Raw genomic sequence first — 14,822 nt, 5'->3', positions numbered from 1 at the left:
ATACATATATATGCTTACATATTCATATATGTGCATAAATATATACATACACTCTCCATGTGTATGTCTCTATATACATACATTCATATATATAATGTATATTATGTATTATGTCTGTCTGTGTGACAAACATATGGTAGTACAGTGAGTGTTTAAGAGCAGAGACACTGGAGCTTGACTGCCTGGATACAAATCCTAGCTTACTAGTTGGATCATTTTCTAACAGTTCTATGCCTCAGTTTTCTCATCTGTAAATGGGGATAATAACACTACTTGTGTAATAGGGTGGCTGTGCAGATTAGAGGATTTAACAGAGCATGGCACATGTTAGCCATTGTTATTTGAGTGTAACTGATTTATTCCATAGCTTATACTACAGCTTTTATTTAGTTAAAAAAAAATGTACCTTCTATCTACCCAATGTGGGAGTTTAGATTTTTTGAAAGCACCATAATGTGGTATTGACATTGACTTGTATTCGTTTGTGTTATATAGATTATTCAACTCGATAATTAAGGTGCTGTACAGAAAGTGTCAGTCATGATTTCTATTTGGGAACTTTCGTCTCAAAGAGACAAGAGAAATAATATGCACCTTGATTACTGTATTCCCTATCTCTCTCTCTCTTTCTTCTTCTCTTAGCCCTTCTCCTTGAGAAGAATGTCAAAAATGGAGAGGTGTATTCATTAGGAATTCAACTCAGCTATCAATAACCACCAAAAGAGCAGTTGCTTAACAAATCGAGAATTGTTGAAGGAAAGAAGCTGATGGGGATGGTTGAGAGACATCTCTGTGATTCTTCTGTCCTTTTGTGTTAGAAAACCTACACTCCTCCTATCTCGTTTACTCTCACACTGCTATCACATTCACACTTCTGACACCAGATGTATGGGGTCTTTTTCCCCACACCAAGTATGTCTGTGACCCTAGCTGGGTGTCCCCAAATTTAACTCAGTTCTGACACTATCTACCCAGAGATAGTGTCTGATCCCACAGATTAGGGGCTCAGTCCTACAAGACTGCCTCCGTCCCCCACTTCAGATGCCAATGGCAAGTCCACGTTGTCACTTGTGCTTCCAACCTATTGCCTGTTGATTGGAGGTTCCCAATACCCCCTCCTTGGGTTCCATTAATTTGCTAGAGTGGCTCACAGAACTGAGGAAAAGAGTTTATTACTGTTTACCAGTTTATTGTAAAGTGATATGATAAAAGATACAGATGAACAACCAGATGGAAGAGACGTGTAAGGCAAGTTCTGTGGGAAGGGATGCCGAGCTTTCATGCCCCTCTGGGTGAGCTATTCTCCTATGATGTGTTCACACAACCTGGACCCTCTCTGAACTCCACATTTTGGGGATTTGTATGGAGGTTTCATCACATAGGCATAATCAACTATAAACTCCATTTCCAGCCCCTCTCCCCTCTCTGCAGAATAGGGGGTAGGGTTGAAAATTTCAAGCTTCTAATCGTGGCTGGGTCTTTCTGGTGCCCACTCAGAGTCACCTCATTAGAACAAAAGACACTGCTATCACCCAGGAGATCCAAAGGGATTTAGGAACTCTGTGTCAGGAACTAGGGTCAAAGACCAAATATTAGAACAAAAGATGGTCCTATTGCTCTTATCACTTAGGAAATTACAAGGGTTTTAGTAGTTCTGTGCCAGGAACTGGGAACAGATACATATGTGTGTGTGTGTGTGTGTGTGTGTGTGTGTGTGTGTGTATACACACATATATATATATATTTTTTTTTTCCTATTATCTCATGCCCTTCCTTCATGGCCACAGAATGGCTGCTGCACCTCCAGGCATCATGTTGATGTTGATGTTAAGCAAAGAAGAATAGGGTAAGAAAAAAAGGACAGGTGGTACTAACTGTGTACACTCTCTTACCAAGAAGACAAAAAGCCTTCCAGAACTCCACTCCTCTCTCTGACCAGGAGACTTAGGGTTAATTTCCAGAATGGTGTCACAAGGCTAATAGCTGGAAAAGCATCTACGCTAAAAGCCAGAAAAAAGAAATAGGGCTGAGATGATTTGGAATCAGCCGATGAGTAATATCTGCCGAAGTAAGTTTTTGTCCTGGTTTTGCACTTGTGCTTCTCCTTCTCAAATTCTCCCTGTTGCCCTCCCTCCACCCCATTCACCTCTTTGTCTAGAAGGAGGTAGAACTGAGAGAAGTGATAACCTGGAGAGTTGCTTCAGGAAATAAAACTTGCTTTACTAGAAGTTATAAACGTGCAACAGAGGAAAGAGCATAGAAGGACATGAAGCAGGATATCTTTATTAGAGCAGAAGCAAAAGGACCTACTGGCTGGAGCAGAGTGGGATGTAGGGAGACTCTCAAGCTTTACCCAGCGGATTAATTTCATAGCACTGCCTTTGCCAGAGGCAGAACTAATCTTGTGTCTGAAATGAAGCACCACAGACAACAGACTTCCTTATAGATCATTTAATTACAGATTATCGTATGAGAGAGATTGTTTTTCATGTCTACAGAGCAAACAACAAAGGAAGGGTTTTGTGAAACAACCTATTTTTAAATGGTATCTATTCAAATGTTACCTATTCCATGAATTCTTTTTCCTTAAAAAAGCGTCATAACTTTGAATAGGACTTCATAAAGCATCATAACTTTGAATAGGATTTCATACTGTGACCATTAAAATAGCAACAGTTCTCCCCAGGAGGCCAGGTTTCTTGGCTTATTCAATTCCTGGCTCTGTCCATCTGATCTGCTATCAGGTGGCTCCCCTTTATACTGTTAAGTCACAGTTGACCAAGTATCAAATCTTTATCCTGCTGGGAATTTCTAGTCACCATCGCTGTCACTGGAACTTCCACTGTCAGATGACTCACTACTGTCATGCTTTTTAGGGGAGCGAAACCTCCTATTGGAATGGGGCTTTCTGTAACCCCAGGAACCTCTGCTTTGTGACACACCCTTGTTCTGCATAGAATTATTTTGTCTTTGGGGCACAGAATAATTTTTCCTGCTGTGTGTTATTATGGTCCCTTCATTATTGGGGCCATTATGGGAACCTATTTCATTTTTAATTTCATTATCAAGACCACGAGAAGGAATGAACTGGCCCTGACCTTTGCCCTTGCTCGGAAATCTTTGTTTTTCATTTGAGGTCACTTGATTCCTTTTAGAATGTTCTGTATCTTTTCTACTACTACCTTTGCCATTTTTCGGAATTCCATTAGTACTTTCAGCTCCATCACTACCGCCATCTTTTCTTTTGTCTTCTGTGGGTGCGTGAGGGTAATGAAACTCTATTTCCCCTTGACGAGCATTTTGGCTGCCGCCATCCACTCTGCTTCCTTCTTCTCCAGAGAGTTTCTTAAAATCGGTGCTACCTATGATGTTGTTGTTGCCCTCCACCAGGCTTACATCAGCAGCATTTGCCTTTTGGGCTGTTTCATCCCTGGTTCCAATGGTATTTCCGCCATTCCCTTCTTTCTCTGGGATCTCATTATAACCTGGTCCTCTCGCATCAGGATTAATGGTCTCAGCTTCACTTGGGCTGGAAAACTCTGTTTGAATATCTGTACCTTCTTGGTCAGGATGAACAGCATGTCCTTTACCAGAAATGTCTTTAAAAGGTGGACCATCTCCACTGAAAGGAGAGATACTGTCTTCCTGGCCTTGGAGACCTGGATAACCACTGCCTTCAAAGTCACTGGAGACCTGTTTGGCTTTGGGGAGCTGTTTTAGACAGTCCATGTTGTGTTGGATACGGTGGGTACTTTTGCTTTTTACTGGAATATTCTGGGCTTGGGAATCTCTTTGATGATTCTTCTTAATTTTTGAGGGGGCTTTAGCATAATTGGCACCTGCTGGAACTTTGCTTAAAACATTCCGGGCTTTGTTCTCTTTGTTTTCTTCCCTCAAGAGTTCAGTCACAGCCCCTGGCTCCATTATGTGGTGCATGTTATTTCTGATGAGAGCTTTGCCGTATTCTTCTTGGTCATGTAGTTTGCTAAGAGCATTGTCTCCATCCTCAGTCCCACGATTCCCAGTCGATTCAGGATAAATGGACGTCTTCAGGTCATTGTGGACATTTTCTTTGTTACTAATCCTGTAGTCTTTATTCATTGTCTGTCTATCTTCCAGAAGATTTTGAGATTTAGTGCTTTTGTTATTTTCATTGGGTCCAGGGAGGGACACGTCTTTCTCTTTTTCTTGGACAATGTTTTCTTGAGGCACTGGCTCTTGATTTCTTCTCTGGCCAGAATGGGGAAGAGCAATATTGTCTTTGTTCTTTTCTTCCTGCTAAAGTGTAATTTTCAACATAAAGTGGTTATTTTATGTTAAACTTTTAAAATTTAATAATTCTTAGGCAATAATAATAAATTTAAAAACCCCGCCAGATACTTAATAAAAAGAGTCTTTTAACTCAATAGAGATTTGTTGGTAGAGATAATTCTGGAATGGCCAAAGCAGGTTTCACGGAAAAAGAAGGATGAGAAAGGCTTGAAGAGTGGGTAAGGTTCAAATACATGTGAGGAAAATGGTGAGGACATCTTAAGAGTAAGTGCCATATTCACATGTTTGGAAACAGGAAACATTTGAAAGATAATATGAATAACATTATAAGGATGGAGCAGAGAAATCCTACAGAGAATAATAAAGAAGAGAATCCAAATAAGAGAAATAAGTTTGGAAATATAGATTAGGGCCTAATTTTAAAGGAGGACCTGACTTTAAAGAGGACACTGTGGTCCTCATCTTGTGACTAGTGACACATTGCAAGTGAAATGAAGTTCATCTTTCAAACATGATTTTTCTTGCTCTCATTCTCTCTCTCTCTCTCTCCCTCCCCCCACTCCCATTCTCTCTCTTTGCTTTCACCCTGGTCTTCAAAGGTATAAATCTTTTCCTCTTCTCTTTTTTCTCAACAGAAAATATACAAATAGAAGAATCTAGGTTCTGACATCCAAAGGAAGTATTTTGCAGCAGGTGTTGGCCACCCTAGCTTTTCTCTGAAAAAGGATTCGTTAATTTTATTTTTTTCCCTCTTTTGTCATGTAATAAACCAGATTTGATAGTCTGGGTCAGTAGTTCTCAAATTTAGCATTTCTCGTAACTATTCGGAAGGCTGACTAAAACGGAGACTGTTGGACCCAACGGCCAGAGTTTCTGATTCAGTGGGCTTGGGGTGGGGCTCTGGAATCTGCATTTATGACAAGTTCCCAGCTAATGCTGATGCTGCTGGTCCGTGACCACCTTTGGAGAACCACTCTTCTGGATCCTAAGTTTAAGTAATGAGGTCCGGATGAGAAAAGTCCCTGAGACAATAATGGGATGAAAAAGAGAAAGTGGAGAAGAAGGGTAGAGTGTTTATGCCTGTATCTCAACTTGTCCTTTTTTTGAGGGGGGGGAAGGTCTGTAAAATGCTGCTTCATAGGCTGCACCTTACCAACTCGAGGTACAGCCAAGGCGCAAGAAGCTTGAACAATGTGGTCAAGAAGAAAGAGGGGCTGAGATTGATTTTGCCCACACCACTCACTGTTTCTCTGTGGCACAGGCTAGATATGGAAGCATCTGAGAATGGCTAGGAGCTTTCCAGAGGGAGTGAAGTGGCTCTAGAAGGAGCAAAGTAGATGGAGCATATATACTAGGAGCAAATGTGAGTCATACGCGAACAAAGGGGGGTCTACATTGTCCGTGAGAGCCAGGAGAGCCTGAATCACCGCTGCCCCAAGGCTGTACTGTTTGGTCCTAAGCTACCGTAGCCAGTGGTTTCATCTTAGGACACCAGCAGGGCAAGCAGTACGCAAGGGGTCGAGCAACATTGTCCCGTCCATGTCCGGGGATCCCACATCTTCCTCTCCACTGTGGCTTGAGCCGTGTGTGTACATATGGTATATGGTATATGCTGGACGGTGTAGGCCACCCCCAACTCCCTCACGTGCGTGCACGTCGTCTTAGGGGAAGAAGGAGCATCTGAGCATTTTTATCCAAAAGGGACTGAAGGGCTTCCTTAAAGAACTATTTCCATGAGTAGATAACCTTAAGTTTAAACAGGTTGAATTTAAATTAATTTCTGCACACTCCCTACCCTTTCATTAGCCCACAGGTAGGAGCTCTTGAGCAACAGAACAATTATAGACAGAATAAATACCATACTTTCTCTCCACCACAGACTTGTAGGGTGAGCTGAAATTTACAACACCGCTACATAGACCTCTGAACTGGCGGGTAACGTGAGATCAAAATAAGAGATATTTCTTGAGGAACTGGGACATGTAAGAAGTTGGGCTGGGTGCTACATGTTCTAAGCAACCTGATGATTTATTGAATGGCAGAGGCAGCAGTCCTGCAGGGGTATGGAGGGTGGACATGAGGTGGTGTGACAGAGACCTTGTATTCAATCAGGGTCTGCACAGACAGAGGGTCAGAGCGTTGTAGAACCTGGGACTTCAGGCATAAGAATTTGGTTTTATTTTGCAAGGGATGAAGAGCTAGTGAAAGTGCATGACCAAGAGATTAACAAAATAAAAATCAGAGGTTTAGGAGGAATTGTGGTAAGAAAGGACAGTCAGGAGGATGCTGCAGTGTTCAGGAATGAGATGTAATCGCTTGGATTAGGATTATGCCAAAGAAAAATGTCACAAAGAAAAATCGTCTACTGGTGCCCAAATAGAAGAAGGGTTAATACCTAGAACGTTGACATGCAAAAATGAAGACAAGAGAAAAAGATAACTTTAATATTAGACGTGTTGACGTCGATGGGATATAGAACCTAAGCTCAAAAAGCAACATCCAGTTAGAGACTGAGTTGGGTGTCACAGCCTCCCAGCCCACGTCCTTTCCAGTTTCTATGACCTATGGTCAGCTTGAACATCCTTGAACATTTTATGAGCTAATTGCTTGTTACTTTTCATGTCAGATCTTTTCATTTATGGATATTCTAATTTTTTCAAGTTTTTTTTAAACCTGCAGCTAGTAACTAGTATCCCTTTTTTTCCTGATGCAGCAGTCTTTAAGGTTATTTCCTCTTTCACATAAAACCCTTCAAGGAAAGTCCAGGTTTTCTCCATATTCACTGGGTGCTTTCTCTTCTCCAGGTTGACATGTGCAGAGGCTCTTATTAGGTCACTATGTTCAGATCCATCCTCAAATAGGAGTACTGTTCTACTTGGAAGACTGCCTGCTTTTATACATAAATCTTATTAATGTTGGAAGCTGTGGGGAATTGTTGACTCAGCTCACACTTGAACCTCAAGATAAAAATGGTTTACAGAAGTGCCCTCTATTCTTACAAAGCTGGCTCACATGCAGTATACAAAAGTTCCAAAGTGTAGTATTTTTAAGATATAATTTGAAATGACTTATTTGGGGGGAGTTATCATTATTTACTAATCTTTTATATTGGCAGGTATATTCTGAAAATAGATAAGGTTTTCTCATGAGCAAAAGTATAATAGAAAAAAACGTTAGAGTGAATTATTTCTGAATAAAAAGTATTTTAAACATTTGACGTATTTTAAGACATTCCATCTGGGAAATTTTTACACAGACATTTGTATTTTCCTTTGCAAGTAAGTTCATTTGATCACTGCTAATATACACTTTTGAGTTAAACAGGCGCATTATAATAATCCCTTCTTAATTTTTTCCCCTCCCTGTTCTGAAGTGGGAAGTTTTGTTTTATATTTGGTGTTTTTACTGCTTTTAAAACAGTAACGTGTACACTAATGAATTGTGTACCTTTCTTTAAAGACTGAAGTTTTTATAAATAAAACATGAAACAACTTTTAAATTGTGATGTGTGATGGTCGATCATTTTTGCACTGCTTATGTTAAATGAATTCCTGTGGCAGTGTTTACTGTATGATGGTTGTACAGTCAGTTGGCTGATCTGCTTTTCTGTCTCCATGCCTTACCTCATATTATTCTTTTCATGGAGAACAGTCTCTCCCCACAAATGTTTGCTCAAACCCTACTCATCCTCCAAGGTCCAGTTCGCTTATTTACATTACGTAGCTTTCCCTGAACACCACACTAGGAACTAATCTTTTCTACTCCAAGCCCTGAAGCATGATTTTTTGGGTACCACTCACATAGCACTTTGCACATTCTGTCTCGGGTTATAATAATTTTTGTAAGCACCTTTTGTTTCTTTTCTAACTCTAAAATCCTGTAGAGAAAGAGTTAAGTTTTCTCAATCATTTTATCTCTCATAATATCTTGCACAATAGGAAGCTCTCAGCATGGATTTGTTACAACCAATAAGTTCAAAAGGCAGCTAGCTTTAGAGGTGTTAAGTCTTCGAGATGCGTATAAAGAATATTGAGCAGAACAGAATAACATTCTGAAGGGAAACTACTACTTTCATGGGGAATGAGGCCAGATTTGAAGAAAGTAAATAGTCCTTTTGCTGATGGCATTTTAAACTGTTTCTAGCTCTGTGGCCTGTGAGTCTGCAAGAAAGGACTGAGTGAAAAGAATTATTGTTTTATTCCAGTGACAATGCCCTTATTCTTTCTCTTCCAAGCATCCTGACACAGATGGCATCATCTGTGGGATGAATTCAAGGGACACTAAAATGTGCCGCTTTTTAGGCCAAAATGGTTTCTTTCTAATCCATTCCCTCCTGCCGCATTAGAGCATATGGTAGAATATGTCCAGAAAACCTCCTTACAAAGGATCAAAGTTTATTCAGAAGCAATAACATGAAAAACTCAATGGGTGTCCAGTATCCACCAGCACCACATCTGCTGTGGCAGGTCCTGAAGCAGGGCAGGGTTTGGGCCAGGGCATGCGGTAGCCCATCTGTGTCAGGAAGACACTGGGACACAGAGTTCCATAGCAGAGACGCTCCAGGAGCCTGGGACCGTGGGAAAAAGATAAAGGCACCAGCCGTAGACAGAAACCCCAGAGAAGGCAAAAGTCAACTTTGTCTTCCCTACAGTTTTGCCTCATATTTGTCCAGAGTTTGGATCATGATAAAATCACTAGGATTCTGCTTACCTTCGCATCAGTTTGATTTTTCCTCCCAGACGAGGTATAAACATACTTAAAAAGATAATACCCATGTTTCTCATGGTGGCCCTTGTACATTATCTACAAAACACAACATTATATTAAGGTGGGTTTATCTCTTACGAAGAAGTTTTCTGGCTCTCTTTTTGATAGTACAAAGTATTTTTAACTTGGGTCAAGTCTATTTCTGCATCTAACAAGTGGTAGTACATCTGATAACCGCAGGACGGCGTGTGTCAGCCAGCTCCTGAAGAGAGCAGCTTGTTCCTTTCTTTTCTATCTCTAAGTCTGTTTTCCCTGAGGACGACTGTCAAACAGTTCTCTCCCCCAGGGTGTATCAATCTTATTACCAAATTTCAATGGAAATGGAGCACTTGGACATATCTTCAGGTAGGAGGAGGCAGAGGGGTGAGGTGAAAGGCAGATTTTACGGTATTCATGCTGATGGCAAATTGGCAAAACTCCCAGCATGAACATTCGGACTCCTAAGCTTGTGGTTTTTGCCTTTGCAGTTTTCAGCTGAGATAGAGAGCGGAAGATTGTTAGTTTTTAGAACAGAATTTTCTGAGACTGCAAGAAGAAACCGTGGTAGGCAGAAGTAAGTTGCAATTTGGTGACACGAAAAGCTGAAGGTACTTATTTAACTTTCTGGTTGCCTCTGGAAAACTAACTCCACGTACACGGAATTTCCCCATGAAGACTTGTTAACTCACTCCCCTTTGTTTTCTCCCTCATTTATCTCTCTGTTCTCACGTACATGTGTGGGAAAATATTGTTTGCTAATAACAATATCCCAGAACTTTTACTCATCCCTCTGAAGGAAGAAATCATTGAAGAGAAAGAATTCCCATTCAGAAGGCTTTTCTCTTTTCTATCACACATTGTGTGAATTAAAGTGCCAAAATTATGCTGTATAATTTTTCCATTTCCATTCTAGGTACACAAGAATATTTTGACAGTTAAAAATTTCCTCTTATTGACTTTTCTCTTTACAGAGTTGGAAGGGGTGTATTTGAGAAGAATAATTCTGTTTACCCTCTGTTCTTCCACAGAGTCTTGCTTCATTTTCTCAGCCTGTGGTTGCAATGTCTGAAAGGAAACAAGAAATAAAACTTCACTAAACACTTCTTTCTTTCATTTCTTCAAACAGTGAATGTTTCCTTTCTTCTTCTCTCACTGGGGCGTATTATTCAATGTGGAAAATCATTCTGACTCAAAGACGATGGGCACACACATCACATTTGTTTCTGTATTGAAGGAGGATGCCGACCTTCCTCCCCCAGAGGGAGATAGTGCCGGCTCCACTACGGAACCACGTTCAAGTGTGGGAGAACAGCTGAGTTGGGAGGGGTGGCACTCCAGGTGAAAAAGCTTGGATGTCATTGGTATCCACTGAAAAAGCTTTCCCTGGCACACTGGGAGTGTTCAGTATCAGTGAACCAAAATCAGAGTTGAGTGATGTGGATTGCATGTGCGTTGATTGTATAAGTTCAGTCATTGCTATTCGAGTTAAGGTAAGATGGTCCAGCAAGAGTGAAACCATAGCCCTGCACCTAAGGGGAAGGAAACCACCTGAGGATGGTGCTTCATTGTTGCCAGTTACCTGGGCAGTTTTTTCTTTCAGGAAAAGGGAAAATGACATTTTGAAAGGCTGTGTATTATAGAATGTGAGATACAGAATGACACTATAAACCATTAAGCTTTCCATTACTTCCACTATTAAAAATCCAGAATTTTACCTAACATCAAAACCAAGAAAATTACGTCTTTTTTTTTTTTTTTTTGCGGTACGCGGGCCTCTCACTGTTGTGGCCTCTCCCGTTGCGGAGCACAGCCTCTGGACGCGCAGGCTCAGCGGCCATGGCTCACGGGCCCAGCCGCTCCGCGGCACGTGGGATCTTCCTGGACCGGGGCACGAACCCGCGTCCCCTGCATCGGCAGGCGGACTCTCAACCACTGCGCCACCAGGGAAGCCAGGCATCCTCTCTTGACCGGTGGTCACTGGGCTGGTGCTGACACAGCACATTTCCTGGAAGGTGGTCGGAGATGCCACTGCAGCTGTTCTTCGGAACGTGGTGCTCAAAACAGGCTCGTCCTCGGCTGGCGGGATGAGCTGGGTCAGCGGGGCCCACGCCATCCTCCTTATGCCTAAGCCCGTGCCTCTGTGGCCCCGATTGAGCAAAGTCAGTCGTGTGCATCGGGCCTGGCAGATGTCTATTTTAAGCAGTACGTCCCCCAGAGGACTGCTAGAGCATGTGTGCTGAAAGGGGACACGCCTTCCTCAGCTCCGGCTCTCCTCGCCGGTTGGCACAGCTCGTGCCCGTCAGTGCATTTCCCAGTTGGTTGCCCACTCGCTCAGGACCTATGTGTAAGTTCTCCTGACAACAGAATGACCACTCGCTTCCACGCTTTTCCAACTGAAAAGGTTACTCCGAGAAGTTAGGATGTTTTCCAGACACTATCTAATTAGCACTGTGTCTCCTTTGCAGAAAATATCTGTAGCACTCAGCATTTTCACAAGATGACCTCGTCACATCCTGAGCACTCATCTGGGTGAATCAGAGGCAAGAGAAGACACAAAAGGAAATTGGAGCTTGATCTGGGTTAAGCTGAGGGAGACGTCTTCCCATCTTTAGCCTCGCTAAATGATGAAGACAAAATCACCAGCAGGATCTCCCAGTGTTGCAGTGTTGCAAGAACTACAGGAAAGGTCTGGTCCCTTCATGTTCTCGTGTAGCTATAAAGTCTAGTTGCTTAGTCACGGAGCATTCAAGTCAAATTCTCTCCGCTTTTGGTAAGATACTGAGAAACTCTTTTGACGGGTTATAATTTGGGTATATTTACTCACTAGCATTAACTGAGTGAAACACTGTGGCTGCCTATTGGTTTTCTCAAAAATATTTTCACTGGCGTTTCTCCAAAGGCAACATGTAGCCATGTTGAGGGCTTCCCTGGTGACAGACATTTGTGTCAAGTGTTGGATGGGTCCTCTCTGTGTGGTACTTTATTGTAACTGAACTAGGTAAGTGCTACTAATTTCAAAAGACATCGCTTAAAAGAAAAATAGAAGAAGAGAGCAAGAGATTATATGATGCGTAACTGAATCTGTAAATGCTTACTGGTGCTGCCAGGGTCAGACTGAAAAGGAGCAGTCCCAAACAGATGATTCGCATCTTTGAGAATCTCTGTAAAAAGACAATAATATTTTACCCTAAAGCATTGCCAGTTATGAACTGCAGCCATAACAATAAATAAAACAGAAAAGTCTATACAAACCTCCTTCCCCTTAGCAGTTCATTTCCTCTTGTTTAAAGAAAAACTACATATAATTTATATCCAAGTGTAGAAACTTTAATCTGAGCTTTCATATGTCTAATTATTCCAATGTGAAAATGAAAATTGTCCAATATTATGAAAACAATGAAGTTGGATAGAAATGGAGTTCATAGAGATATTTATTTGCTCTATTGTCAGCCCAAACTTTTCCCTTTTATCTTTAGAGAGAGACCATTTAATTGAATTATTTATATAATTCAGAATAACATTAAGCAAAGAGTCAATAAACTTTAAGGTAGATCAATAGAAATGATGTAATTTGAACAAGAGAGAGAAAAGAGGGTTTTTAAATGACCATTCTTTTCTTTCAGTCCTTTATAAATATATTCTACTTCCTCAGGGACCTGTGTGATGGTAGCAGTGGTCAACCCAGAATTCTATCTCTTAGAGAGGAAGTAAAGCAAAATTGTTAAGAAATAGGTCTTAAAGTTAGATCTGGGTTTGAGTTCTTGGCTCTGTTATTTAATAACCAAGGGACCCTGGGCAAGTCATTTAAACTCTCTAAACTTTGGTTACCTCATTTGTAAGATCTGAATAATACTTATACTTGTATCTGATGAAAAAATTCTTAGTTCTTTACACAGAGCCGGGCACATAGTAAGTGGTCAATAAAGGTTAGCTTTTGTCCTTAAAAAAATAAACAGTTAAAAAAAAAGAATAACATTAAGTTAGTATAGCAACTCATAACAGACTCTAAATGAATCTGCCAGGGTGGCAGTCTTTACTGTGAGGAATGAAATCTTGTTCACCACTGGCCCTGTGCCTGAATATATGTCCTCGTACTCATTAGCAAGGTATATGAGGTGGAAGCCACCTGTGGGCTGGAGACCAAAACAATTTATGTAATAGTTATATTAATAGCTAACATTATTGAAAACTAAAATGGGCCAAGCAGTGTTCTAAAAATTTGACATATATTCAATTAATTGAGCTTCACAGTAACCCTGTGGAGTTAGGTGGCATTACTAGTCCTGTTTTACAGATTAGGAAATAGACACAAAGTCAAGTAACTTGTCCCAGAATTCCCAGGTGTTCAGGGGCAGAACTGGGATTAGCAATCCAGCCAATGTAGCTCTAACGCCAGACTCTACAGCACCTTGAATAAGTTTCTACTCTTTTATCTTATTACAGAAAAATCTACATGTAGTTGATGTAAAGCAAATCATAGTATTTTACTGGGATCCACAAAATGATGTTTAAAACACTAACATTTTCTTATGGATAAAGGTACATGTTTATCTGCTAAGAGGATCTACTGAGTTCACTTAAGTCAAGTAGCCATTAGATTGAAAAAGAAAGTCAACATAATTTTGAATGACTGATCTGTTGGTTTTGATATTAAGTATTTTACTAACTACCACACAGACATAGAGCAACCAATATGAGAAGTAAAAATTTACACCACTCTTTGATATTACTTGAGAGAAAAGTACTTTTAACAGGAAAAATAATCTAAATACTGTTGCAATCTTTAACCAGTTCAAGGTAATAGCTTTTATTTGGAGAAATAAATATAACTTTTAAATGTATTCTAAAATCCTGGGCTATTCTCTTCTAAATTAATACAATTTTAAGGACCTTAATCCTAGCTATAATTTAGCTTCCAAGCATTTTAGAGGTTAGGACAGTACAAGTCAAGTATCAAATGACAATGCTGATCAGTAGAAATATCAGTACAGATGAGGTTTGAAAGTATAAGTCTGATCATATTATCCTTATTCTGTCTTATAAGCAAAGGTGTGGAGTAAAATTGAAGTCTTTGAGTTACTGTGGAGCTTGATAATGTTGGTAGTCAAATCAGAGGGAAAGCTGCTACCAAACCACCAAGTTTAGTTGATCATTTCTAGAGCTTGGTAACACACTTTCTTTTTCTAAAACAAAGCAATAAATACTACACAGGTGTGCTCAGTAGAGAACACTTTTAATATGCATTCATTTTCAAAAGCAAGCTCCCTACCTGGATGTCACGCATCTTACAAATGTGAACTATGTTATAAAGTTGTTATTGAGAACATCAAGAGAGCCAAATTACCTGGGGGTCTTTGACCTTCAGAATACCTGGTTTCTTCTGCAGAATTAACGGTGTCTGGGCATTCTGCTGAAATTTAAAGTTTGTTAGAGTCCTCAATGGCCAATCAGCACTGGCTCACTTAGCGCTAGCAAACAATTTGTTACCAGTGCCCACAGATAACCATAGGGGGCAAAGTAATTTTAATCTAAAAATGTTTTTGTGGTAGAAAGCTGCTATCAAATGTTCCAGAAAGTGGGATAAACAGAAAATATAAATACCTCAGCTTGGTATATCGTGTTGTCAAATAATTAAAATTGATTTCAGAACTATTAATTAGGACTGGCTGAATAACTCACAAGTTTATAAATAGAAAACAGTTTAGCTATCCTCTTATGTCAAAAGCTTATAACTTCAACTGTGCCTGAAGGAACTTCAGCAACATTTAACAAAAGGGCATTGAGTGCCTATTATGTGACCAGCA

The 14,822-nt window shown here is 40.4% G+C and overlaps 1 protein-coding gene and 1 long non-coding RNA gene across 4 annotated transcripts in view; one reads left to right on the top strand and one right to left on the bottom strand.

Moving 5' to 3' along the window:
* Nucleotides 1-12,225, top strand: part of LOC114903174 — a 123,130-nt gene extending 110,905 nt beyond the window's left edge. Inside the window, exon 3 of the long non-coding RNA XR_003795647.1 lies at nucleotides 11,484-12,225. This is a non-coding gene — a long non-coding RNA (uncharacterized LOC114903174). The remainder of the gene's footprint in view (nucleotides 1-11,483) is intronic.
* On the bottom strand, nucleotides 2,437-14,384 carry MEPE (matrix extracellular phosphoglycoprotein). Of its 3 annotated transcripts, XM_029235986.1 has the most exons (5): nucleotides 14,363-14,384; nucleotides 12,114-12,179; nucleotides 10,030-10,083; nucleotides 8,983-9,075; nucleotides 2,437-4,275 (listed from the first exon to the last, which is right to left on the bottom strand). In XM_029235986.1, the coding sequence occupies exons 2-5, from the start codon at nucleotides 12,165-12,167 to the stop codon at nucleotides 2,812-2,814; spliced, it is 1,665 nt and encodes a 554-aa protein (XP_029091819.1). In that variant the 5' UTR covers nucleotides 12,168-12,179; nucleotides 14,363-14,384; the 3' UTR covers nucleotides 2,437-2,811. The 3 variants fall into 3 exon arrangements, with proteins under 3 accessions (XP_029091819.1, XP_029091820.1, XP_029091821.1); XM_029235987.1 differs by lacking the exon at nucleotides 14,363-14,384 and having other exon boundaries at nucleotides 2,812-4,278; nucleotides 12,114-12,253; XM_029235988.1 differs by lacking the exons at nucleotides 8,983-9,075; nucleotides 14,363-14,384 and having other exon boundaries at nucleotides 2,812-4,278; nucleotides 12,114-12,253.
* Between the last annotated feature and the right edge of the window lie 438 nt (nucleotides 14,385-14,822).

The sequence above is a fragment of the Monodon monoceros genome, unplaced genomic scaffold (genome assembly GCF_005190385.1).
Source record: "Monodon monoceros isolate NGI ecotype Baffin Bay Population unplaced genomic scaffold, NGI_Narwhal_1 Super_Scaffold_20, whole genome shotgun sequence".
NCBI classification, from domain to species: Eukaryota; Metazoa; Chordata; class Mammalia; order Artiodactyla; family Monodontidae; genus Monodon; species Monodon monoceros.
The sequence above is the reverse complement of the archived record's forward strand: the minus strand, read 5'-3'. Positions and strand labels throughout refer to the sequence as shown.